This window comes from Sitophilus oryzae, unplaced genomic scaffold (assembly GCF_002938485.1).
Source record: "Sitophilus oryzae breed Bouriz unplaced genomic scaffold, Soryzae_2.0 scaffold_576_pilon_pilon, whole genome shotgun sequence".
In the NCBI taxonomy this organism is placed as follows: Eukaryota; Metazoa; Arthropoda; class Insecta; order Coleoptera; family Curculionidae; genus Sitophilus; species Sitophilus oryzae.
This window is the reverse complement of record NW_022147169.1, coordinates 649,077-675,580: the sequence shown is the minus strand read 5'-3', so window position 1 is coordinate 675,580 and position 26,504 is coordinate 649,077. Positions and strand designations below refer to the sequence as shown.

The window sequence follows — 26,504 nt, the reverse complement described above, 5'->3', positions numbered from 1 at the left end:
TCTGTCTCACAGGCCCCAAAATGTATGAGATACCTTAATAAAAAAGTGGCCGGCCGTAGCTCCAGCGGTAGTGTGTCAATCTGTGGAGCGAGAGGTATTGGGTTCGATCCCCAGCCGGTACGGACGCCTTATTTATTTAAATAAAAATATTTATTTATCTAAATAGAGCGATTAGGGAAGGCAATGGCAAACCACCTTGAATATTTGCCTTGTACAGCCTCTCAAATAGTGCCGTTCGGATTCGGCGATAAACCGTAGGTCCCGTGTACATGTGAAACACTGATTGACACACCTTACACATGCGAGAGGTAGCCGACGATCTTGTTGATCTTTTATGGCACTGTGAGAAGACGTACGTAAAGGCACTCAAAGATACGTATCAATATATTTATTACCTAGAGTTAATAGATATATGTACGTATCGCGTATGCGTAAACACAAGTGAATTCCTTACTGCGCCAGCGTACATGTCAAACGATACGTGTACGTCTACGTCTTTGGCTGTGCTTTGACTGTCTATTGTGTAAAAAATGTGCTAGTTTTTTTTTCAACAAACCTGCCATAGTATGTATGTAGATAATTAATGCCAATATTACTTAAAAATATAATTTAAGATCCAGTCAAATAATCGAAAAAGTAAGACAAACCTACTTCGCACCATTATCAGCTCGTAAATATGTTAAATATCAAAACATCATCAATTACGATTAATTAAAAAAATTATACTAATCAACATCAATAAACTTTTTCACCCCACGGTTTTCAATCATCTCAACATCTTCAGCATACGATTAAAACAAAATACTCAAGATGCTTACCGAAACGTGAGACCAGAGTGGAAAAAATGGATAATTTCCTATTGGAAGTTCAATGATTCTAGCCGAAATCGCATTTTTACACTTAATTCATAAAATAATTACAGTAAAGGTAACACTATACAGGTCATTCTAAATCAGTGGTACGGATTTCAAGCGTAAGATAGAGAAAAAAAACTCTAATGGAAATTCATTAGTTACATGTTTCCATAAAAAAATAAAATCGACTTTTTAGCCCAATCACTTTTGTTAAAATGTGACAAATTTTGAATAAATAGTTTAAGGAAGGAGCATATCAAAAATCTTAGATCGACCGTGACAGGACTCTAAAATGGTTGACTTAAATTCCGGTTTATCAGTGCCGTTCTAATTTTATTCAAAACGTGTAAAAATATGATGTAGGGCAGACGTGGAGTCTACCCCACGTCTACCCTTAATAATTTATTGTTTTATTTTACGTTGTCAATAAATGTTGGAATTTATTAAAATTGTTATAAAAATATATAATTCTAATAAAATATATAAGTTATAATAATTATTTATTAACACAAACATTCGATACGCTACTGAAGCAGGTAAGTCAAATTGACGTATCTAAATTCTTTGACATAAAAGCAAAAAATGCAAGAAAAAATATATAATTAATTAATTTTAAGTGAATTTCATAAATTATCGGTTTACTACACGTAGAATAAATAATAAATAACATAAAATAAGCTCAGTAAAGACTGACAAATTCACAAAATTGCAAATAAAATTCAAATGCGTCAAATGAATCGTCAATCAGAACTGTCACGGATCCCCACCCTAGAGTCCTCTTTCCGTCGACCATGCATGAATACATGGATAGCATTATACTCCTTCATTAATCTTTTTATTCAAAGGTGACAAAAGAATAAAAAAATAAAGTGGAAAGTTTTGGCCCAGTTAGTTTCTATTTAACCAGTAGATGACAAAATCGCAGTATTGCCTATACCACGCTGGCAACTCTTACTTTTGGGTCAGTATTTACATGTGTGGAAGTGAATCGCTTAGAGATCTTATTAAGTCGGAGTGAGAAAAATGCGACGGTGTGTTGTTGCGGCGTTGTCACATTTCTCAGCGATACAAGTACGCCTTTCCCTGTCTAGTGGAGTAAAATTACTGTCAAAAGGCGCTAATTTTTAAGTTTCTTTTTCGGAAAGATAACTATATAGCTTTATCTTTATCTTACTCATTAAAACATAGACCACCGATTTAGAATGAAAAAGCCGATATACTACGCATATTTCTCTCACAAATCTCTAAATTCTCTACATCCGCGAAACATCAAAACTAAAACGTGACAAAATTAGGCGGCGGTGTAAGATTATTAGGATACCTAGATTTAAGCATGGCGCTGATCCAGTTGGCTCTGCTGCCGGCATCGTTCCACACCACCACGTTGCCGAAAAATGGGTGGTTCCTGGTACGTTTCGGATGGAAGCCCTCTTTGAAAAACGTCATCGTATATTTGCTCGGGGGGTGTCGTTTCGGTTCATGGCCCAGGTACCAGATTAAGTCCTCGATGTGCCAGGAGAACAAACTTGCATCGCTCTGTATAAAATAGAAAGTAACAAATCAGCTTGTGATCCTCCTACTTAACCGACAATACGATATTAATTTTATTGGTTGAATTTAAAGACTTTGATTTGTTAGAAAATTACGCAGTTTTTAAATTTATTGCATTTTCATGCCCCCGTTTATCGAATATAGGATTTCCTTGTGATTGGTGTCGTTTTATATTTTCATTTTCATAACGATTTCGCTGTTTTATTTATATAGTCTAACAGCTAGCAACGTTTTCGAGAGAGAATTTTAAGAAATCTGGTTTTTAATATATTCTTTGTGACGCTTTCCTGAAGAAAGTGCTGACCGCCTAGCTGCCGGTAAACGTTGCGTTCACTACTGCGCATCATATCTGTATTCAACATCTGTTCACTACTACGCATTACAAATTTGCCCTGTATTTCAGAAACTAAGGAGGCTAGGACAAACTTCATATTTAGTTTCATAAAAAAGAAGCAAAGTAATGTAAAAATCGCATCATTGTATCTCTACTCATAAATGAGAAATCCCATAAAACACACCATAATGGGACACCCTGTACAGATGTGATGCGCAGTACTTTGGTCACTTTGGTCAGGAGAACATCGTAAATGAAATATTAAAGAACCAGCTTTCTTAAAATTCTCGTTTTCCTGACGTTGTTAGCTCTTGTACTATTACATTAACAGTTTGTACTACCGTATGATCGAATAAAAACGGCGTCAACGATGGCTATGAAATGAAGATCGCTGTCATTTTATATGTAAAATTATATGGGAAATGTCATCGATCGTCATTTCCAAGCCAACTGGACGCCGTTTTTTTTCGATCATACGGTATTACATTTACAGCTCTTGTACTATTACATTTACATAAGCTTTTGTTTGTTCGGGGTAAATCTTGTAAGCTAAATTAGAACCACTTCCTTTCATTGTAGAAAATGGAAATTTGGCATGTAGGTTCAGTCCCGATGACAATACATTTTTTTGCAAGGCATGACCCGAATTTTTGACAGCTGTCAAAATGGCGGCATTTTTGATTTTTAATAATTCTATTTATATATATATATATATATATATATAGGTATATTGTGGGTATATACATATGGCGGCCATCTTGAAAAAATGACAGTTTCATGACATGTTAAAATTTCAAAGTCAACCGATTTTGATAAAAATCGATATATAGGATGGCCATGGGCTAAAATTAAAGGAAAAAAAATTGACCTGTCAAATTTGACAGCTGTCAAAAAAAGTCCGATTTTGATAAAAATCGATATATTGGATGCCCCCTACCCCATAGTCGGTTTTCATTTTATTTGTCTCACACCTGACTGTCAAATTTGACAGCTGTCGTTTTTTTCAAGTTTTTCTTTTTTAATGAAAATCGATATACATATTATTAGGATGCCCATAGGAAGTTCTTTAAGAAAAAAAAATTGAGTGTAAGTGTGTGGCACTGAGTAAAGATAAAGAGAAAATAAATTTAAGAAAAATAACTTTTGTAAAAACAAGCTTTTATTTAAATACACTAAAAATAAAATATACCATGTAATTATGCCCTCCTTTACGTGTTAAATTTTTTTCGACAATTTTATTAACATTTGAAATAGTCAGAACAAAAAGCGAGCCCAGTTCGGATTCTTTTTCACTTAATTTTTAATACCCGAAACAGCGTTACATCACACAAACCATGTACATGAGTGTTTATAGCTTCAATAACTGCACTATTAAAAACTAAAATACTTAAATATTATGATAAAGCCACGATTTTAATAACATTATAATGCGATCAACATCGGAACTGCGTTAAATACAGAGCCGAAAACTTCTGATTTCTGCCGTATCGAGCGCTGCGGTCGAAATTTTTAAAATCAACTAAAATGCACCAAGCCTATAAATTGATTTTGCAAAAACTTACCGTTTTATCTTTGAAACAACTTAGACAACCTTGCGTGAACTGGAAGAGCATCGTCCGAAACACACGGGATTTGCTGTCGGCAAACTTCAGTTCTCCAGAAACTGGGAGAGGTTTTTCGATTATATATTCCCAGTATTTCGATAGAGAGACACAAGTTATATAGTTGTTTTTTCTGTCCGCGTCGTCCCAGTAACTCCATTTTAGTACTACGTCTAAAACCTGCAAATCGAACAAAAATTGCCGTAAAATGCTATTGCTGATTGATAAAAATAAAACCACTTATTATATCAAATATTTGAAGTTATTTAAATGTTCATTTAAGTGTAGTGAGCGCAATCAAGTTTTCACATTAGAGGTTAGTTTGCATCACTTCCATCAATTTTGATATTATTAGTATTGTAGTTTCGTATTTTTTGCTAGGTATACTGTTTTTTTTCTCGGGTAAGATTTCGACAGACGATGACAGAAGAAAAGCAAATGACGTCCCATACCAATCTATTTGTTTGACTAAAAAAAGTTTCTAAGTTAAGTTTTTTAAGTTAACTATGGATGGGTTTAAATATAAATCCGCCATGTGTCGTCTCTTGTTGTTTTTAACCAGTTTTATTAGTTAATTTCAAAAATGACAAATCATATTTCAATTTATTGGTTTGACGAATCTTTTTATTCAAAGGTTTGACGGAACGATGAACGACAAACGGACGTCAATGCGTATGAACTCGCCTTTAGATTTTTGATGCTTGTCTTGCCAAATTATAGGTTATAATTTTGTATCAAATATCTGCGTTTTGGAAGATGATGCATTTTGATTCGTGTTATAACGTGTGTTTTGTGTCTTTGGAGGTCAAGTGGACGAAAAATCGAGGAAAAATTAACTGTAGACCCAGAGCACAGTTTATAGTTAATAATACTTGCTGTCCAGGCAGAAAGTGTTATATATACCATCTTGTCGTAGATAAGTGCATCTCGTATATGCTACAAGGATTGTACTAAACATATATACTGTTTTTTTCTCAGGTAAGATTTCGACAGACGATGACATACCCATGGTCCCATATCAATCTATTTATTTTACTAAAAAAAGTTTCTAATATTTTTTAAGTTAACTATAGATGGGTTTAAATATAAATCCGTCATGCGTCGTCTCTTTTTGTTTTTAACCAGTTTTATTAGTTTATTTCAAAAATGACAGATCATATTTCAATTTTATTGGTTTGACGGAACGATGAACGACAAAAGGACGACGCCGGCGATGCGTATGAACTGGCCTTTAGATTTTTGAGGCTCGTGAAAGTCTTGCCAAATTATAGGTTATAATTTTGTGTCAACAAATTATGTCAAATATCTGCGTTTTGGCAGATGATGCATTTTGATTCGTGTTATTACGTGTGTTTTGAGTCTTTTGAAGTCAAGTGGACGAAAAATCGAGGGATAATTAACTGTAGACCCAGAGCACACAGTTTATAGTTAATACTCGCTGCCCAGGCAGAAACGTAGAAAGTCTTATATGCCATCTTGTCGTAGATAAGTGCATCTCGTATATGCTACAAAGATCGTACTAAACATACTAAAGGAGTAGCTATAAAATATCGACATCACACGATAGATAAATAAAGGATTTTAGTACTGCAGAAAAATAATGTCAAAAGGTACTGATTGAAAAAAAAATTAAGATTAAAGTTCATTAATCAACCTTTAAGGTATACAATTTGGTAATTGTTATTATTAATAAAACAGTTTGTTTTATTTATTCCTGTGGAATATTACAGATTTGTATTTGTACATAAGTTATATTTATAAATATAGTAATATATGCGGGAAGTTTCTTGAAGCTTGAAAGTAAGAAATAGTTCTTTTTTCTATTTTTTGTATGTGGTGTTTTGTTCTTGTTTGTTTTGTATTAACATATACCGTGTTCTTAAATAAAATAACTCAATTACATTTTTTCAGTTTTATACAGTTTTTTTCACAATATTTTGAAGTAATAACTTATCAGTCAAATTTTAAATATATTAATTTCCTGCTATGCGTTTCCTAATTTCCTGCTATACGTGTCTAGTTTCCAACTTATTTCCTTGTAAAATAAAATAAACTACTTTGAAATTAAAATGACAGACACATCTATCACTGTCAATGATCTTGTCGTTGGACAGACTATATAGTATGTAGAATGTATATCTCATTTGGATTTTAACCTACAGTTATTTCACAAAAAAATTATTTCTTAATTTTCTGGTTCAGTGGCAAAGTATGCAAACATCAAAACACCTAAGTTTAAAAATAGGGTGTTGAAACAATAATTTCCCATTTGGCATTGTACGACTTTTGATTATTTAACATTTTATGGCATAGTATGGGTTTATATCATCGTTTAGCCTTGCAGCGTGTCCTACCCAAATCCAATTTAAAGTTGTTATTTTCTCTATGGCATCCTCTTTTGTTCAGTTCACACTTGATAACGGTCAGCGATACTTCTGACCGAAACGTTGTGTAAGCAAAACAAATAATAGAATTGTAAAAAAATGCTTAGCAGAGTTAGACTAAAAACTGATTAATATCAATAGTTACCTTTTCGGTATGATGAATAGGTCTAACGAGCCGATCGTCAAGAACTACCTCTTCTAAAATTATTTCGTGGTTTCCCAACGCAGGTTTCCCAATTTTATCACAAAGTTCCATACAGACTTCATACGCTGTTCTATTAGGACCAATCTAAAATTACATAAATCGTAAAATATCACATTTTACCTTTTTTTAGTCACAAACGACTCTGGAGTAAAAATTTTGTCTAGACCCCCCTTTTCCCGAACCCTGGATCCGCACCTGCATAGCGCCCCAGTGTGATAAATACTTACCGCTAAATTATATGCTTTTCCTTCTTTACTAAACAAATAAATCCATACTCGAAAATCACCTGCAGCTTTGTCATTAACGGAGCCTTGAGGGGATTGAGTATATTTCTGTAAAATCTAATTAAAAAGTGTTGACAATTTGCTATTATAAAAGTAAAGAAAATATTACTTTTAGCATAACTTTTTCCTTTTCTAGTTCTCCAGGATCTTCGGGGAATATATTCCTGTAGTGTCGGATAAGCTGGCTTACTACTTCAGCGTCTTGAACATGATCCAATCCTTTACTTGGTCTGTCTTTGTCCTGGAATTGATATAATGTATACATAAAATATTAGTCTTAATAATATATAATATTGTATAAAAGAGAATAACTACCTAACCGCTAGAGGGCGCATTATTCAATTACTATATTAACAGAAGTACAATTCATTTTACTGTTTATTTTTACGTGACAAATATACATTTTTGTGAAAAAACTTCATAACAAAATACTGACTTACATCATAATGCATTAGGGTTGGACCCCAAATTGCAGCTAAATTATCCACATCCATGAGGTTTTTAGAACTCTGCAAACTGATAAAGTGCAAATGACCCAACAACTTTCGCGATGTCTTGTACGAAATAGTTGGCAGTTGATCCAAGGCGGCTTTGAACATTCGGATTTTTTCGTCTTTAATATTGTGTTCTATAAAACATCACAAATTTAATTGTCATAAGAAAATCTGTATATTATTATAAATTTCATAAGGCATTATAAATAAAACTATTAATATCTAACTTACTTTAATATCCATATGGTTTAAACAAGGCAAGCTAAGATAAATATATGTAATAATAAATATAAACTAGTGTTTTAAATTAATTTATATATAGTTATAATAATAATAAACTAGTGTTTTAAATGAAATGATAATGATAAATAATGATAAAAATAATAATTTGGACAACTATCGAAATATTTAAAAATTATGTAAAAAAATTTCACATGCATGATGAAGGTCTCAACTACACATTTTATAGTCTTTCAAAATACTTTAATTAAAAAAAAAGACAGAGTAGATTAGAGTTATATACTTCTTAGCCTAATTACACAGGTCTACAAAAAATTTTTTTTTGGTGCTGATAATTACACGTTATAATAATTTGGTTAACTAATCTCCAAGAAGTCATGTAGAGGGTTGAAAACAGTGAAACTACGTACAGGTTCATAACTATAGGTTAGATATATTCAATGGTTTGGTTTGGTTTACTATGTTTACTATGTAGTAAACTTTTCTTTCTGAAGCTTTTTTAACTGTATATTATGTTCTAAAAAATGACCTAAAAATTGCTTTCTTTTTGTTTTTTAAGCGATAAAGTGACGAATCATTTATTTAATTAGTAGTTGTGAAAAGAAAAGTCTTAGCTAGTTATAAAAAATATATCTCAAAACGTTAAAGGAGCATGAAAAGTGTCACTTTAATTGTCAAAATTACAAAAAAATTATCTCATTATTTCATTTTTTTTGCCATTGTGAAAAATACTTAGAAAATAAGAAGGCTGAAAATTAGGAGGAATTAGTTCTAGACTGTTAATGAGCTTTAAAAATGTTCGATGTAATATGAGTATCAAGGTATATTATGTACATAGCCACTTAGACACGGAAATGTCCGAAAGCCTTGGATCAAGTCAACCAGATGTTGTTATATGAATATACCTATACAGGGTCCGGCAATAGTGCGTCGGGCATCTGTAGCTCATAGAATAAAAAACTTGAGAATTTTGCTTAAGTGCAAACCTAAAGTATGTATCAGGATGTATTTCAGGAAAATATTTTAACTTCTATAGGGTGGCTCAAAAAAGTGTGCGTGAACCTGGATATTTTTTTAAACGGAACACCCTGTATATTATTTCATTTTTGGCTTCCTTTCAGATCACTTTACATAACCCTAAGATATTATTAAATATATTTCGATAGTTTCAGAGATATTAAAAAATAAATCATAAATATATATTTTTCAGGCCTTCTTAAAAAAATTTATTAAAAATACAGGAACTGTTCTAAAATCAAAACTATATTAGATATTTACTTTAGATGGTATGTATAGTATTTTTAATACCCATTTAGAATAACACCATCCTTGTTTATTATTAATAAATCAGTTGAAACAAAAAATTACCAACAAAAATGAACGTCGATTACTAATAATTTGTTAGATGTCACGTTTTTGAAGTTACGTTTCATGTTAATGTCATAACGCAAAATAAGATATAAAAATGCGATATTCTGATGAATCCAAAAAACTTATGCTTAATGTAGTAAACTATTTTCAAAACGATTTAGGATCTCGATTTAAGGCAATTCAAAAAGCGTCCGAAGCACTAAAAGTCCCAGAATGCACATTATATAATCTAGAAAAACCAAACAGAGCTACAGATTTCGAATTTAGAAGAAATATGTCTGCAAGCGTTTCCCGGAGCAAAATCCGAATTACAAAGAAAACCCTACATTGTTTGAGGGAAGTAATTTACAAAATGTATGCGCGAAAGGATAAAATCACAGTAGAAACTCTAAGAGTCTCCAGAAACTAAGATTTCCAAAAGTTCGTTATATTTGGGAATTAAAAAAATGGGTTTTCATTTCAAAAAACGGGATGGAAGAAAACAGTTATTGGAAATGCCTGGAATCAGATTAAAAAGAATATTATTTTTGAACAAATACCATGCTGCTAAAAGTGAAAAGCTTTTTACACCTGTTTTTCTGGATGAGACATGGATTTTTAGTAAAAGCGGGGATAGAAGAATGTGGCAAGATGGTACTAAACACAGTGATTTAAAAAAAACTGGAAGTGGGACGCGATATGTAATTGTTCATGCCGGTAATAAAAATGGTTTTGTGGTAAATGCATCGCTAATTTTTAAATGCAATAAAAAAACAGGTAATTACCATGACAACATGAACACCGAAAATTTTGAAAACTGGTTTAAAAAGCAACTAATTGTAAACTTGGAAGAACCATCGTTAATTATAATGGATAACGCAACGTACCACAGTCGCCTGGATGAAGAAATCCCAAGAAAAAGTTAGAGCAAAACACGCATGTTAGAATGGCTCAAAAAGAAGAATATTCCTTTTCCAGATCACATTTTAAAGGATGCTGTTTGGAATATAATTGAAAAGCAAGTTTTTCCGGAAAAAAATTATCATTTAGATAAATACGCTGCCGAGCATGGTCATTGTGTTCTCAGGCTACCACCCTACCATTCCATTTTAATGCCATCGAAATGGTATGGTCTGAAACTAAAAGGCATTATGGACCAAGCTATTATGAAAACTGCAGGGTCACCTACTGAAGTCTTAAAAATATGGAATGACGTTATAAATAATGTACCGGAGCAACACTGGCAGAATTACATAAAACATACAGAGAAAATTATTTCTGAAGCATGGGAAGTAGAAAACAAACTGGATCTACTAAACATCGAACCTATGGTGATCTCTGTATCCAATGAATCCGATGATGAACTATCACTTTCCGAAAGTTATTCTGATTTAGAAAATAATTAAACTTAGCCTTTAAGATCACGTTGTAATTTTTTTTAAATCTAGAATTTGTACTTAAACGAGCCCTTAAATAAATATTATTACTGCTTGCTCGACTTCTTGTTATATTATTTATTATACTTTTAGTGCTTCGGACGCTTTTTGAATTGCCTTAAATCGAGATCCTAAATCGTTTTGAATATAGTTTACTACATTAAGCATAAGTATAAGCCTTAAATCGAGATCTTAAATAATATAGGTATTTTTTTAAGAAAACTCGGTATCTAGTTAATAAAACAATATTTTTAAAATTAGTGCGCTTCTTTTATATTTTTTTTATTACGTCAACATCTTTAGAATTTCATAAAATTAATTTTTATTATTATAAACCGCCACTGATAATATGAAATTTCAAGTCACTCCGCCAATGCAATAAGAAATATGTCAAGCATTTGACATGACAAGGGTCATAACCTAATTTTTTTCATGCGGGTTTAGATGGTGCAAGAAGCCGCATACGTTAAGTTACTAAAACGGCTGGTACCTCTAAATAGGTATTAAAAATACTATACTTACTTTACTATAAATATGAAAATCGTAAATCATACAGGATGTATAAAATTCTACGCCAAACTTTCTAAAATATAAAATAATTTTTCTTCGTTTTTTTAAATAGAACACTCTGTATATTATTTTTTCATTAGACGGAAAATTAAAAAATGAACATTTTTTGTATTTAGAGTATTTCCAGTAAAAAAATTGTTCATTTTTTAACTCTCCATCTAATAAAAAAATAATATACAGGGTGTTCCATTTAAAAAAACGAAGAAAAAATATTTTATATTTTAGAAAATTTGGCTTTAGAAAATTTTTCCTGTATGATTTACGATTACCATATTTATAGTAAAGTAAGAACAGACCATCTAAAGTAAATACCTAACATAGTTCTGATTTCAGAACAGTTCTTGTATTTTTAATAATTTTTTTAAGAAGGGCTGAAAAATATATATTTTTAATTTATTTTTTAATATCTCTGAAACTATGGAAATATAATTATTCATATCTTAGGGTTGTGTAAAGTGATCTGAAAGGGAGCTAAAAATGCAATAATATACAGGATGTTCTATTTAAAAAAAATTATCCAGGTCCACTCACACTTTTTTAAGCCACCCTATAGAAGTTAAAATATTTTCCTGAAATACATCCTTGTACACATTTTAGGTTTACACTTAAATGAAAATCCCAAGTTTTTTATTCTAGGACCTACAGATGCCCGACGCACTATTGCCGGACCCTGTATAGATGTTGCGCGTGTCTCTTCAACGCTATTTGGATGGTATCAAATGTTTTATCAAAGTTGACTTTGACGGCTTCGTAGCGTCCAAATAAGTTGGAAACTAACCTAGATACCTTACTTTGATGTTAAAACGGCTTCCAACTCGACTTTGATTAAAAAGTCAATACTACAAAAGCAGCGTACAATAAAACGCGCGCAGCATTATTATGAGCACAGTTATATGGCAACATCTAAGTGTACTTGGTCCAAGTAACTTTAATCGTGTCATCCCGCCTTTTTAGGACCACCATCGTAGAAAATTTTAATAAAAAGTAGCTTTTAACCTGTAGAATAATCTCATTAATTATTTTAAAATTGTTTATTTTCCTTTTTTGTTATACCTGCAATTTCTCGAAAACAATACGTAGCATTAAAAAAGCAAGTACCTATACTGGTAGAATAAGGGTATCTAATATACTTAAAATCAGTTTTAGTTTTGGCGGCACCAAAATCATTGTAGACCTGTGTAATCGACCATCAAACAAAGAATGTAATGCCATATGTCACATTACTAGATAAATAGTAGTTTAAATTGCTGACAGGCCCATAATGCCGTTTTTCAGTAGTTAATTCTATTTTATTTGTTAACCCTGGGCCCGAATTCTGTAACTTAGAAAACGCTAAGCGCTTTTTGACGCTCAGTGTAAATGACGTTAATTTTCGCTTAGCCCACACTTAACTACCGACTTGGGTAACTGACGCGCTTAGCGTCTTTGCTGATTACGTAAGCGATTCGAAAACGGCTACCTTAAAGGATCGTTTTGCTTGTCAAACTGTCAGTAAAAATAGAAAAAAATCTGATTTTTTGCCTTCTCTTGCTCTTTAGTGAAAATTACTTCTTCTTCTTCTATAAATTTCTCAATAAGTAATTGATAATTTAAGACTTGGCAGCTATAAATATTATTCAAAACATCGAAAATACTGAGAAGCATCTTCAACATTTCCCTCATATAATAATAATAATGACTATCCATAGAAAAATAGGTCGACATAACTCAACAATAGGTTATGAAATTCACGTAACATCGACATTTATCATTGTTACATCAATCAATTATCAACTTTTGACTATGAGCTACATTAGAAATTGTGATGTTTCCAATATGTGCTCAAAGCGTATAAAGAAAACGATTCGCACGGCAACGAGAATACCAAAATCGACTGCTTGACGTTCCGCTAATCGAATACTTTCGCTTACCGCTTTGAAAGCGTAACGTTTTTATGTCGAAGTTCCAGAATTCGGGGCCTGGCTTCTTCTTTAGATCGAGCTACTCTACTACCCACGTCGTTACACCAGTATCAGCAAAAGCTTGAAATACAGTTGAGATATTAAAAAAGTTGTCATATTTAAGTGATTCATTTTGCAGACGAATGAATAGAAGATAAAATTGGTATTTTAATATGTTCTGAATGGATGTATAATAATGATAATATTATATCTACAGTATGTCCCCGGATTGTCTTTACAAGAGGAAAAACTTTTTATTATTGGCATTTTGAAAAAATCCATTCTTATTGAATATTTTTGCTTCTAAAATGGTTAATCCTGTTTATACTTTTCATACCGTTTTACAGATTATAAATTTCCATACCGTTTTACAGAAAATTAAAAAAAAGTGAAAATATAATTGATTTTTTTTTTGAATGCGATGATAGTTATTGGAAAAGTGATACTTTAACAACAGCAAAGAATATGACGTTAATCAAAATTAATAATAACTATCTATCAAAGAACGAAATTGAATTTATATTATCATAGAAACGCCTTTTGATGTTTAGGACTTTTTAGGACCATATTTTCATGTTTTTCTCAATTTTCTCTAAGACGGTATGGAAATTTGGAAAAGTATAAATAAGATTAACCATTTTAGAACAAGCACAATATTTTTATGAAGAATGCATTTTCCTGAAAATGTCAATAATAAAAACGTGTTTCCTCTTTTAAAGACAATCCGGGGACATACTGCATACGAATCAAAAGTTCTGCTATACTTACTGGCAACTTCGTAAAGGTACTGCCGATGATCACTACCGAATAGAGGCTCTGGAAGTTCTCTGAAGAACCTTTTTAGGGCCGTCGCAACTTCGTATTCGCTGCATAAGTTTTTCGTAAGCTGTACTGCAAAGGCGTCTTTCCTAAATTTGAACAACAGATCGGAGACTACAGAGCCCGTTCCTGGTTTACGATATATTCCTTCGGACATACTCCCTGTCAGACAAACGTCACAATATAATTATTAACGCTTGACATCATCTCTAATAGGCTAATATTTTTGTAAAAATATTTTCTATTCCAAAATTTCTAGACAAATTAAGATTATTTTTGGCATAAAGACTTACCGTGAGCATAAATGAAATTAATGCACTTCTCCACAATCACAGGAATGTCATTCTTTGTTAGTTGCTGCTGATCGAGGTTGGCACCGTTGTTATGAGCTTCTAATTTCACAATATGACACCAAACCTAATATAAATACGTTAAAATAGAGAGACATTTAGAAATTACAATCTATATAAATATGATAAAATATATATTACTTTGGTTTCTCTGGAGGTCCACATCCTAAGATATAATGTCAAATCTGGACAGTCCACCAACATATTCGGTCCTTTATCGTTCGTCCTAGGAATATTTTGTGTTTCTTCATATGCTAAAAATCACATTCTTTTTATATGTAAAAATAGATTTTGCTAAAATTATTTTGTTACCTTGCAAAATAATGCATCTTGCTTTTCTTAAGTCCATTGTCTTCACAGAATGTCTATCAATAACATAATGTAATTCTCTTTCACTTAAAATCAGCCACGCCCCTGCCCACTTGCCACTAACGCCTAAAAACAAAAATATCTATTTCTAATATACAGGGTGAGTTTGCTATGGGTATCTCGGAAACTAACTACAATCTTCCCACAGAAGATGGCACATGCTTTTGAAATACCCTGTAATAACAATGGTATAGTTGTATGCCCTATCTTGATACTTGTGAAATTGTCTCTCGAGAAAATTGTGTTTTAACATGATTTTAAAGTAATTAATTATTCAGTTTTCGACATTGGTCTCCAATTTTTTATAGTGTCAAATTATAAATATTATACAAATTGGAACTTTGAATATTTTTTGCTGTACTGTAAAATACATTTTTAACACACTAAATTACTTCAATCTTCCGACAAAAATAGTTAAAAATCTTATAATTCTGACAAATACAGTTAAAATGTTCTCTATAACCACATATATCATACAAGGAAGAAAAAAACGAAATTACAAATGTTTTCGAACTGCCATTTTTGAAATGAAACTTCTTAACGCTGGGAGTATTAAATTCAAGGCCATGATACATGAGCTAGCGAGACGACACACAAGACGAAACGTGGTAAGGACTCTCTCTCCAATCGTTCCTCATAGCTGAGGGTCGTGACTTCAATGAAAATACTTTTTGTTTTATAAGATCTTTCCAGGCTAATCTGTCTTCAGCTCAATGGATAGCTGAGTGTAGGGGTAGTCCCATTGTTAGTCTTACTTGATGGATCCATCTTGTTGGGGACCGACCTCTACATCTTTTTCCTTGGACATCACCAGTTAAAATAATTTTTTCCATGTTGTTGGCAGGTCTTCGAGCAATGTGTCCAAAGTACTCGAGGATGCGTTTCAGATAGATTGCCGATAGTCGGGTGTTTATGTTGAGCTCATTAATTATTGATAGATTAGTTCTTCTAGCTGTCCAAGGTATTCTCAGCATACGTCTGTAGCACCACATTTCAAAGCTGCCTATCATGCGCCTTTCCGATGCTTTGATGGTCCAGGATTCTACTCCATAAAGAAATATTGAGAAGACAATTATATGCAGCAAATTCTTTTTTGTGTGGGTTGTTATCACTCTACTCTGCCATATTCTTGTAAGACGCGTTGTGGCAGTTTTTGCTAACTGTATTCTTCGTCTAATTTCTATTTTACAATTGCCTTCGTCGTTTATGTTTGGTCCTAGATAAACCAAATCATGAACCACTTCGATACCATTAAACTGGAAAGATCTTTGTAGAGTTTTCCTCTGCCCACGAAAATTAATTTCGTTTTTTGGCGGATGATAGTTAGTCCCATCTCAGCACTTTCATTTTCCACTCGCAACAGTAGATTCGTCATTTCTTCTTCACTGGTCGCAATTAATGTTGTGTCGTCTGCTAATCGCAAGTTATTGATTTTAGCTCCTCCCACACTTATACCTCCATCCCAGTCTTCCAGAGCTCTCCGCATAATATATTCCCTACATATATTAAAGAGGATGGGTGAGAGTATACACCCCTGTCGGACGCCTTTGTGTTTGAAAGAGTTCAGACATGTGTTCATCCACTTTTGCCATTGCTGTGTTATTAGTATACAAGCTTTCGATCAATGCTACAAGATTTGTTCTGGTACCCCCATTTATTTTAAAAACCTCCAGAGCTTTATCCATTTGACGCAATCAAATGCTTTGTTGTAGTCAACAAAGCAAATGACAGCTGGTACATTTTGGTAAGGACTAGCGAGACACTATTAGACGAGACACTAGCCTACAGCTTAGAAGTATGTAGTGACGCGACGTGTTTTATTTTACGCATAACAAAAACTCTTTGTTACACGTAAAAAAAATATTTTTAGAGGTAAAAAAATATTTTTTTAACTTATGACTTTTTCAACATTTAAAATTACACTTTTTCAAACATGTCCTTCAAATCCTTCAATTTAATAGCTGTTAGTAAGCGCACATAGTCCACATACATTTTTTTGTGTTGTAATTGTAATTTATAAATAAAATTTATTTATTACCTTCGCGAACATAAGCCCATCCCATTCTAATAAAGTTGCTGGTATATCTGGACTTGAATTTTTGAGTGAGCATCTCCGCAATGTGCTGCATCCATATTCTGCGTTCGCTCATACTGCGAGATCCATACTTGTGTCCACCTCGACTTTTTCCAGTTACATTCAACTCGAAACAGTGCAGATCATCATTCTCGTGCCTAAAGCCGTATTATTTGTTAATAATAGTTAAAAAATAAACATACAGTAAAAAATGTCTATATCTTTGTAGCAAATTAATAATAATAATAAATGCCTTTATTGTCAAAAAATTTTTCAATTTGTAGACAAAGGTAAACTAACAAACAAAGTAAAAAAAAACAAGGTACACAAACAAACAAACAAAAGATAAATTTCTGGAAAAAGACTGGGTATTTCCTTGGTGAAAAGAGAAATTAAGTTATTTTTTTCTAAAATACCACTGCGTAGAATCCACATAGAAACCTCAGAAGGGTCCAAAGAGGATATTTGAATTTTTTTAAATGTAACTCTATACCGGGTGCATCTCAAAAGTGGCTTACCGCCTATAAATTTTTTATTTTTTCAGATAAAACATCGAGATTTGGTATATTAGTATATGACATAAATTAGGATTGATTGACGTATTCTATTATTTATAGTCACTTCCTGTTTCACCGGAAATGACTACAACTTTTGATTTTTCCTTGGTATTTTGTTACTTTATTCGATAGAAAATGACACTCTGAATAGAATGACGTTGAAACTTGATATATCATATGTTAACTTTTGACATTTTCGAATATGGTTTATTTCAAATTGCAACATGCGATTCATAACGACAATTTCACTCAAAATGTGTGGTACGAAATTATTCGTAAAAAATGCTTTTTTCAAATATGCTAATAAGCCACCCTCGTACCATTTGAAAAAATTGAGATATGATTAAAAATACGATTTAGACATCTTTTAACTGGCCAGGATAAGACAGTAAAAACATTAGTCGATCAAATCTAATCCTTTTTCCAAGGCTCCTTGATTAAAAATTAATGTCTTTAACGCAGCCATGGCACACTGGATTGAAATTTAAAATAAAATTTTGTTTTAAGCGAAAATGTCAAAAGTTGACATATGATATGTCATTATATTCAGAGTGTCATTATGGATATATAATAAAGTAAAAACATACCGAGGGTGCCATTTAAAAATCAAAAGTTGTAGTCATTTCCGGTGAAACAGGAAGTGGCCGAAAAGAATTGAATACGTCAATCGGTCCTAATTTATATCATATAGTAACATACTAAATCTCGTTTTTTTATCTGAAAAAAATAAAAAAGTTACAGGGGTGAGCCACTATTGAGACGCACCCAGTATATTATTTCTCTTTTAGATGCAGAATAAGAAAATGAATATTTTTGTATTTAAGTATTTCTACATTTTTAACGGTTTAGCAGTTATTCGCGTTAATATATTACATACAAAATGTAAATTGTTAAATAAAAAAAGCCATCTCACGATTTTTTGCCTTATAACACTAAATAAAATCCGAAACGGTCAAAGATATAGGAATACTTTAAATGCAAAAAAAGTTGGTGTTTTGTGCTTTCTTTTAGATGTTGGTGTTGCATTTAAAAAAATTGAGATATAACATTCTAAATATTCCGATGTATAAAAATATCCCCAGTATAAGACAATTTGACTTTTCCATCACAGATTTGGTCTCGCTCTATCGCTCCTCACTAATCATAAATATAAATTTATCTTTTTTCACTCTCATTTATTCAATTTTTATACAGGGTGAGTCTTAAATAAGTGCAAATATTTTTAGAGGTGGTATATTTCGATTCCAAAAACATGTCTCAGGGGGTTTTCCCCAAAAATATGTTGAAACCGTTCATTTTCTTCTACATTTCCTGTACACAGAGTGTTACAAAAAACATGTGCCATCTCTCGTGGGGAGATTCCTCACGTAAAAATAAGATTTATTTTTCATATCAACATAGGCCCGATTCTGCTTTGTTTCGTAGATACAGTGTGTTAAAGTCTTAATATTTTTTCGATGTATTATGATTTTCTTTCAAGTACTTTTAACGTTTCGAATGAAATTTTGAGGGTAAAGTTACTATAAATGCGACATTTTAAAGCTAAAAAAGTGTCGACATATTTACTAGGGACGTGATTCCACTGATAACCCATATGGTTATCAGTGGAATAGTTTAATTTAAAAAGCATGTACGCCACTGACATTTTTTCTCTTACGTTTCGCGAACTAGTGTAAGGAGTTTAATGTCGATTAAAAGTTGTCTCTTGATATTTTGTCGATTTCGGCCTCCTTTATGAGATTAACGCAATTTTATTAATTTGCCTTGATCCAAGTCTAATAGCAACCTTTAAAACAATTTAATATCATTAACTTGCGAAAGTTTTAAATAAGTACTCATTGATTCCTCATAAAAAAAAATATGAAAAAAGTTCATATAAACATGGGTATGGAAATGCATAGTTTTAGAGTTACAGGATGTTAAAACTTTTTAAAATTAAGCTTTTTGTAATTATCTCAAATACCATTTTTTTTTCATTTGCTGTAGGTTGGACTAATTGTAATAATATTTAATAAAAAATTAGGTTAAATATATAATTAATTGATTTTAATTTTATTTTATTAATTGTGATTAATAGTTGCGTTTATCTCATCATTCAACAACGTATCAAAAGATAACTTTTAATTGGCATTAAACGGCCTACACAATGTTGATATAAAAAAAAAAGTCAGTGGCGAACATGTTTTTTTTTGAAAAATATTCCAGTGATGACTCATATGCACGCCCCTGATGAATTTATCGACACTTTTTTATCATTAAAATATGTAGCACTTATAAACTCACCGGCAAAAAAAACCGGCCACTAAAAACTAGCCCCAATTTCAAAGTTGGATTTCTCGCGAACCACTCATTAGATTTTGATGATTTTTCTTTTAAATTGGAAATTAATTCCTTTTTAACGGATGCTACCTGAGAAATTTTTATTCCGAATTTATTTTGAGCATATATAGGGCACAACAATAAAACGAAGTTTTTTGCCCGAACTTTGTAACACCCTGTAGGGTGCAGCAGCGGTAGTAGCTATTGCTAAATTAAATCACATTGTAGCCTCAACTTTTTTGAGCATTTTATTTTTTTAATCACCACATTATCTCTTTTTGTATTGGAGATATGCTGTTTTAAAACGAACGTCTCGGAAAAATTTAGAATTCATCTCGGAAAGTTTTATGTGTAAATAATCAAAGCGACATAGGCGAAAACGAATTTATGAGTATTTGCAATATGCGAAAAACGGTTGTCAAATTAAAAAATGCCATTATCTGTAACGGATGTTGCTCGTATTGTGGCTTTAATTGGGGATGGTCGAAGTCAACGTTATGTCTCTTAAACCCTGGGTATATTTCGAACAACAGTCCAGGATGCCTGGAATCGGTATACGGAAACGGGAAATTTCACCAGGTCAGTGGACACTAGATATTAGTCCCTTAAAATTTCTTTACCTTTTTTTTTAATTTTCATGTTTAAGTTAGTTTACATCTACGTTCTGATGTTTGATTTGATTTTAAAGCTTTTTTCGAGGCGTTTGTTTTAAAGCAGCGTATCTCCAATACAAACAGAGATAATGTCGTGATTAAAAAAAAAAATACTCACAAAAGATGAGGCTACAATGTGATTTGATTTAGCAATAGCTACTACAGCTGCTGCACCCTACAGGGTGTTACAAAGTTTGGTCAAAAAACTTCGTCTTATTGTAGTGCCCTGTATATGCTGAAAGTAAATTCGGAATAAAAATTGCTGACGTTAGCATCCGCTAAGAAGGAATTAATTTACAATTTAAAAAAAATCATCAAAATCTAATGAGTGGTTCGCGAGAAACCCAACTTTGAAATTGGGACTAGTTTTTAATGGCCTGTTTTTTTTGCCGGTGAGTGTAGTAACTTGTACCCTCAACATTTCATTCGAATCACTTAATGTATTTGAAAGAAAATTCTAACAAATCGAAAGATTATTAAGATTTTAACACCCTGTAGCTACGAAACAAAGCACAATTGGATCTATGCTGTTATGAAAAATATAAATCTTATTTTTACGTGTGCCATCTCCACACCAGAGATAGCACATGTTTTTTGAAACACCCTGTATTTTAGAACTTTTTAGAATTGCCTGTTCACCTCAAATTTTTCTCAGAATCACCTATAAATAACATGGTTACGACTTTACTCTATGAAAACGACACTAAAAGAGATGCAAATATAGAAAAAATTCGGTGGCAAACAATTTTGTTTAAATAAATCAATTTTTTTGAAAATTTTCAAATTTGAATAGCTCTGTTATTTTGGACTTATTTGGGAAACTTGAAACCAGCCTTGAAAATATTTGCATAAAGTAATTATAGGGATGACTGAATTTATTTCTATTTGTTATTTAGTACTAGGACCCACAAACTTTTATACCCTTTATAAAATTCAATAGTAAGGGTCAAAAGCAGACAAAAACCCAGTTTCAAAGACGACAAACGTATTTGTAGTTGTTACTATTATACAGGTATCATAAATATAAATTGATTTGTTTTCACTCTATTAATTTTTTAGATAAACTAATTTCAGAGAAAGACATTTATATGTACCTGTTACATAGTACAAAAACCAGTATTTGTAAGTAATATAAAATTGAATAATGAAGGTGCTATAAAAATAAAATGCAGACAATATATCAATTGCATAGTTTTATGCCCATTCGTGATCTTTTCGAGGTAAATTGTCATATTCGTCCCTCTAAAGTAATTATTCTGTCTCCTCCATTGAAGTCCCCAACTTCTTATAGTATCATAAATATTATAGAAATTAGAAAGAACATCCTGAAAAAGTCCCAACAAAAAAAAACAAGCAAATTTCGAGTCGACAGACAGCAAATAAAATTTACCTGTAAATTAAAATGACAGGGTTAACAACCGGGTTTTTCCAAACAGTTAAATGTCAGAATTAAAGAACATAAAGATTATTTAAAAAAAGGGCGATTTTCGTAAATCTAAGTTTTGTCAGCATTCATGGGACACGGGGCACAGAGTAGATTTTAACAAAGCAAGAATTAGGTATAATGAAAGAATCGATAGTCTCTAAACAAAAAATAAAGAACTATTTTTTAATCCTATCTAATAGAAATAAATGTATCGCTTAGGTATCTGTAGAGGTTAGTAAGGAATGCATGGCTGTCGCTTCTTTGCTTATTTATTTATTTTTATCTAGAACACTGCATAACAAATAAACATAGCATATCATGAGTAAAAACAAACAAAAAATCATCTACAGAAAGTTATTTTGTTTGACCTCGTTAGGTAATTATAATCAGGTAGTAATTTTATTGTTAATTTCGAGTTTGACTTCATGTAATGTCAGCCCTCTTAGTTTCTGAAATATAGGGCGAATTTGAAAATGTTGCATTTTTTGACCCAATTCATATCGGTTCGCGGTTATCTTATAACTTTTTGAAAAGGTAAAAACTGAGTTCCATAGAGTTTTTTACGCAAAACTCGTAGTGGCGTTACTAGATTCTTACTGCGAGCTGTCATTCTTGAAATATGATACAAACTTATGTTTTTTTAAATGGGCTACCCTGTATATTATACTTTTCTTTACTTGCCTTCTTATGGGGTTTCTAAAAATATAACATACTATACCGGGTGCGTCTCAAAACTGGTTAGGTTTGGTTAGGATTGATTGACGTATTCAATTGTTTTTGGTCATTTCCTGTTTCACCAGAAATGACTACAATTTTTGATTTTTAAATGGCGCTCACGGTATTTTTTTACTTTATTCGATAGAAAATGACATTCTGAATAGAATGACATATCATATGTCATGGCTATGTTAAAAACACTAATTTTTAATTAAGGAGCCTTGGAAAAATAAATTTGATAGTCTAATGTTTTTAGTGTCTTGTCCTGGCCGATTAAAAGATGCCCAAGTCCTATTTTTATTGATATTTCAATTTTTTCAAATGGAACGAGGGTGGCTCATTAGCATATTTGGAAAAAGCATTTTTTTAAGAATAATTTGATACCAGACACTTGGTATTTTGAGTCAAATTATCGCTATGAACCGCAAGTTACAATTTCAAATAAACCATATGCGAAAATGTCAAATGTTAACATATGATACGTCATTCTATTCAGAGTGTTATTTTCTATAGAATAAAGTAAAATAATACCGAGGGTGCCATTTAAATATCACAAGTTGTAGTAGTTTCCGGTGAAACAGGCAGTGACCGAAAACAATAGAATACGCCAATCAATCTTAGTTTATGTCATATACTAAGATACCAAATCTCTAAAACTGAAAGAATAAAAAAGTTATAGGGGTGAGCCACTTTAGAGACGCTTATGACGGTATGCTTATTTTCATATAAAAGGTAGAAAATGGCAAAATAAGACACTAATTCACCACAATATAGCAAAACACTATTTTTGCACTGGACGCTCGTTTCGCTAACCACGTTAGCACCATCAGCAGTTGATTAAGACTCAAAATTGTAGTGAATTAGTGTTTATTTTGCTATTTTAACACCCCAGGTTCCAACCCTGAACTCTAAAGTAAGATAAAAAATGTATTATTTAACTTTTTAATATAGGCGGCCGGTTTAAAATAGATAATTAAAACAATGGAATAAGTTAGTCGACGTCAAATTTTGGTTATTGGCTAGTCCACGCTAGTTTCTGTGTGCAGATAATAAAAGGTCTCACCAAAAAAAATCTAGTTACGTTACTGGATTATACGTGAAAATCTCCACGCAATTCAGTTTTCACCTTTTCGATTAGTTATAGGATAACCGATATACGAGGGAAGTCAAAAAACGACAAATTTTCAAAATCGCTCTGCATTTCAGGAATTAACAATAACAGCTAGGACAAATCTGTATGTAGCATCTTTAGTTTCATAAAAAAGTGACGTGAAAACCGTACCTTTTTATCTCTACTCATAAACGAGAAACCCCTTTAACATAAAATACACTTTTTAACATAAATTACATATCACTGTAATCACAAAACTTTAATCTATTTCCGTATTGTAATGGAATTTTAGATTATGTCTTTATTTTCGAAAAAAAAAAATAGTCCAAACATAAGGAATATTGTGTTGATGTTGAGAGAAAAGAAACGACACAAAAAATATGTACAGGGTGTCCCATTTTGGTTGAAATCATACGGTATCTCCGTTATTAGAGAAGATAGAAGGCCGCGGTTTGCACAAACCTGTTCCACATTTTTGTCAAATGGAAAATGCCGTAAACAAAATTTTCATAGCCCTCTTCGTTTCTGAGCTACAGGGTCTTTTTGAAAATTTTGCAATTTGAGACACCCCCTGTATCTCTGTTATGGTTAAAGGTATCGAGAAGGTGAAAAATGTTTATTGTAGAACTTTTACGTAGAATACAGTGGCGTAGTCTGTTATTCTACGAAAAGAATATTTTAAAATATATGGACTAAAGTTATGTTTTCTTAAATGGAACACCCTGTATATTTATAAATTATATGATCTGGCTTGCCATAAGCTTCTCAAAAATAAATATCACTCTATGTTTATTTTCACTATTTACTGCAACATTTAAAAGTTTTTATTAAAAGATCATATTTATTAGTAGGCCATGATTGATAATAAAAGAAACTAAAAAATTATTAAAATTAATACTGCTACCTGTCTCTTGTTTTAGAGGAGCCACTAATTTTTCTTTTATATAATAGGGAGACTTAACTCTCTATTGCTATTTATAAATTTTGGAAGCTATCGTACCGGAACTTTTAGATATTGCTTTAGCCAACTCCCCCTCACAACTTTCAAAATATTGGAATTTTCTTAAATTATTATTTCTCAAATTAATGAATTGGAAGCAATGGACCCATATGATGGCCTCCCTGATTCCCGGATTTGCCCATTCTGGATGATTCTGAGTTTAGGGATTTTTGAAATATGAAATATATCGTGGCAACTAATACAATGTCAAACACCTGGAAATGCTTTAATAATGGAAGCTAATAATGCAAATTTTTGTATATTTGCAAACCCATCCCTTTATAATAAATTCGGTTATAAAAAAAGAAAAATATAAATAAAAAACATATCAATCCCAAATAAAAATCTAATATGTGTATGGCTATTTTAGTAAATATACCATTGTGATTTTTTTGTTATTAATCACGATCTACTAATAAAAAATGATATATTTTTAGTATTGCAGTAAATAGTGAAAATAAATATTGAGTGATATATATTTTTGGGAGGCTCATAGGAAAACGGATCATATGATTTATAAATTTACAGGGTGTTCCATTTGAAAAAACATAACTTTAGTTCACATCTTTAAAAATATTTTTTTCGTAGAAAAACAGACTAGGCCACTGAGTTCTACGTAAAAAGTTCTACAAGAATCAGTTTTCACCTTCTCGATATCATCCACAATAACGGAGATACGGAGGCTGTCCCAAATTGCAAAATTTTCGAAAAGACCCTGTAGCTCAGAAACGAAGAGGGCTATGGAAATTTTGTTTACAGTATTTTTCGTTTCACAAAAAAGTGGGACAGGTTTGTGCAAACCGCATCTTCCTATCTTTACTAATAACTGAGATACCAAGCAAGTATATTAATGCATTAATATGATAATGACATAACAATAATATTTGTTGGGGAACAATAAAAATAAATATCTATTATTTAATTAAAGTCAAAAATTGAGTTAGAAGGTTAACACGTTTCACTGACAATATGTTAAAACAAAATTAAAATATATCAATTTTTTTCCATTCGTTGGACCATAAAAATCGTGTACCATATAATTTTTACTCTTATAATATTTTTTTCTCGCAATTTGTTATTAATTTGTTGATAGTTTAAATGAACTCTTTAAAAAACTACGAAAATAAACGTAAAATGCTGACGAACTATGCATTCACCTGTATTTATATTTCGGATCCTGCAATAACTGTATGCTCAGAATGTTGGATGCTGGAAAATGTTCTTTAATGCTGGAACATGTGTTATCAGAATAACAAACCAAATCGTTGTTTTCCAAAACACACCATCTTCCGCTGTATTCGCCAAAGAAATCTTCCACAGGTCCACTTTGTACCTAAAACAAAAATGTCTTGGGATATAAATTAATACTTACACCAGCTCTTTGATTATAATCTGTTTCACAGAAAAAAGATAATACTGTTATAATTTTTTATTAAACACAGTTTTTTAAAAACACGGTCGATTACATTCATAAAATAATCAGAGACGTGAGGTGTTTGATACAAATACATATATCAAGAATGTCTATAATATTTTCCAGTAAACTACATTCACCGGCAAAAAAAACCGGCCACTAAAAACTAGTCCCAATTTCAAAGTTGGATTTCTCGTGAACCACTCATTAGATCTTGATGATTTTTTTTTAAATTGTGAATTAATTCCTTCTTAACGGATGCTACATCAGCAATTTTAATTCCGAATTTATTTTGAGCATATACAGGGCACAACAATAAGACAAAGTTTTTTTCCCAAATTTTGTAACACTCTTTAGAGTGCAGCAGCTGTAGTAGCTATTTTTTTGTTGTAGTAGCTAAATCAAATCACATTGTAGCCTGATCTTTTGTGAGCATTTTGTTTTTTTAATCA

General features: G+C 31.8%; 1 protein-coding gene across 3 annotated transcripts in view; it reads right to left on the bottom strand.

The window, feature by feature from the left end:
* The window catches only part of LOC115887473 (arf-GAP with Rho-GAP domain, ANK repeat and PH domain-containing protein 1), a 275,480-nt gene that overhangs the window by 207,468 nt on the left and 41,508 nt on the right, over positions 1 to 26,504 (bottom strand). For all 3 annotated transcript variants that reach the window (XR_004051086.1, XR_004051087.1, XM_030906917.1), the window contains exons 8-19: positions 25,796 to 25,971; positions 16,820 to 17,013; positions 14,725 to 14,847; positions 14,554 to 14,666; positions 14,356 to 14,479; positions 14,012 to 14,224; positions 7,654 to 7,841; positions 7,323 to 7,454; positions 7,157 to 7,270; positions 6,870 to 7,013; positions 4,302 to 4,520; positions 2,176 to 2,390 (exon numbers count right to left, since the gene is read on the bottom strand). Coding sequence is in view for 1 of the 3 variants with exons in the window: in XM_030906917.1 (XP_030762777.1) it covers positions 2,176 to 2,390; positions 4,302 to 4,520; positions 6,870 to 7,013; positions 7,157 to 7,270; positions 7,323 to 7,454; positions 7,654 to 7,841; positions 14,012 to 14,224; positions 14,356 to 14,479; positions 14,554 to 14,666; positions 14,725 to 14,847; positions 16,820 to 17,013; positions 25,796 to 25,971 (1,955 nt within the window). In the remaining 2 variants the exon portion in view is untranslated. The remainder of the gene's footprint in view (positions 1 to 2,175; positions 2,391 to 4,301; positions 4,521 to 6,869; positions 7,014 to 7,156; positions 7,271 to 7,322; positions 7,455 to 7,653; positions 7,842 to 14,011; positions 14,225 to 14,355; positions 14,480 to 14,553; positions 14,667 to 14,724; positions 14,848 to 16,819; positions 17,014 to 25,795; positions 25,972 to 26,504) is intronic.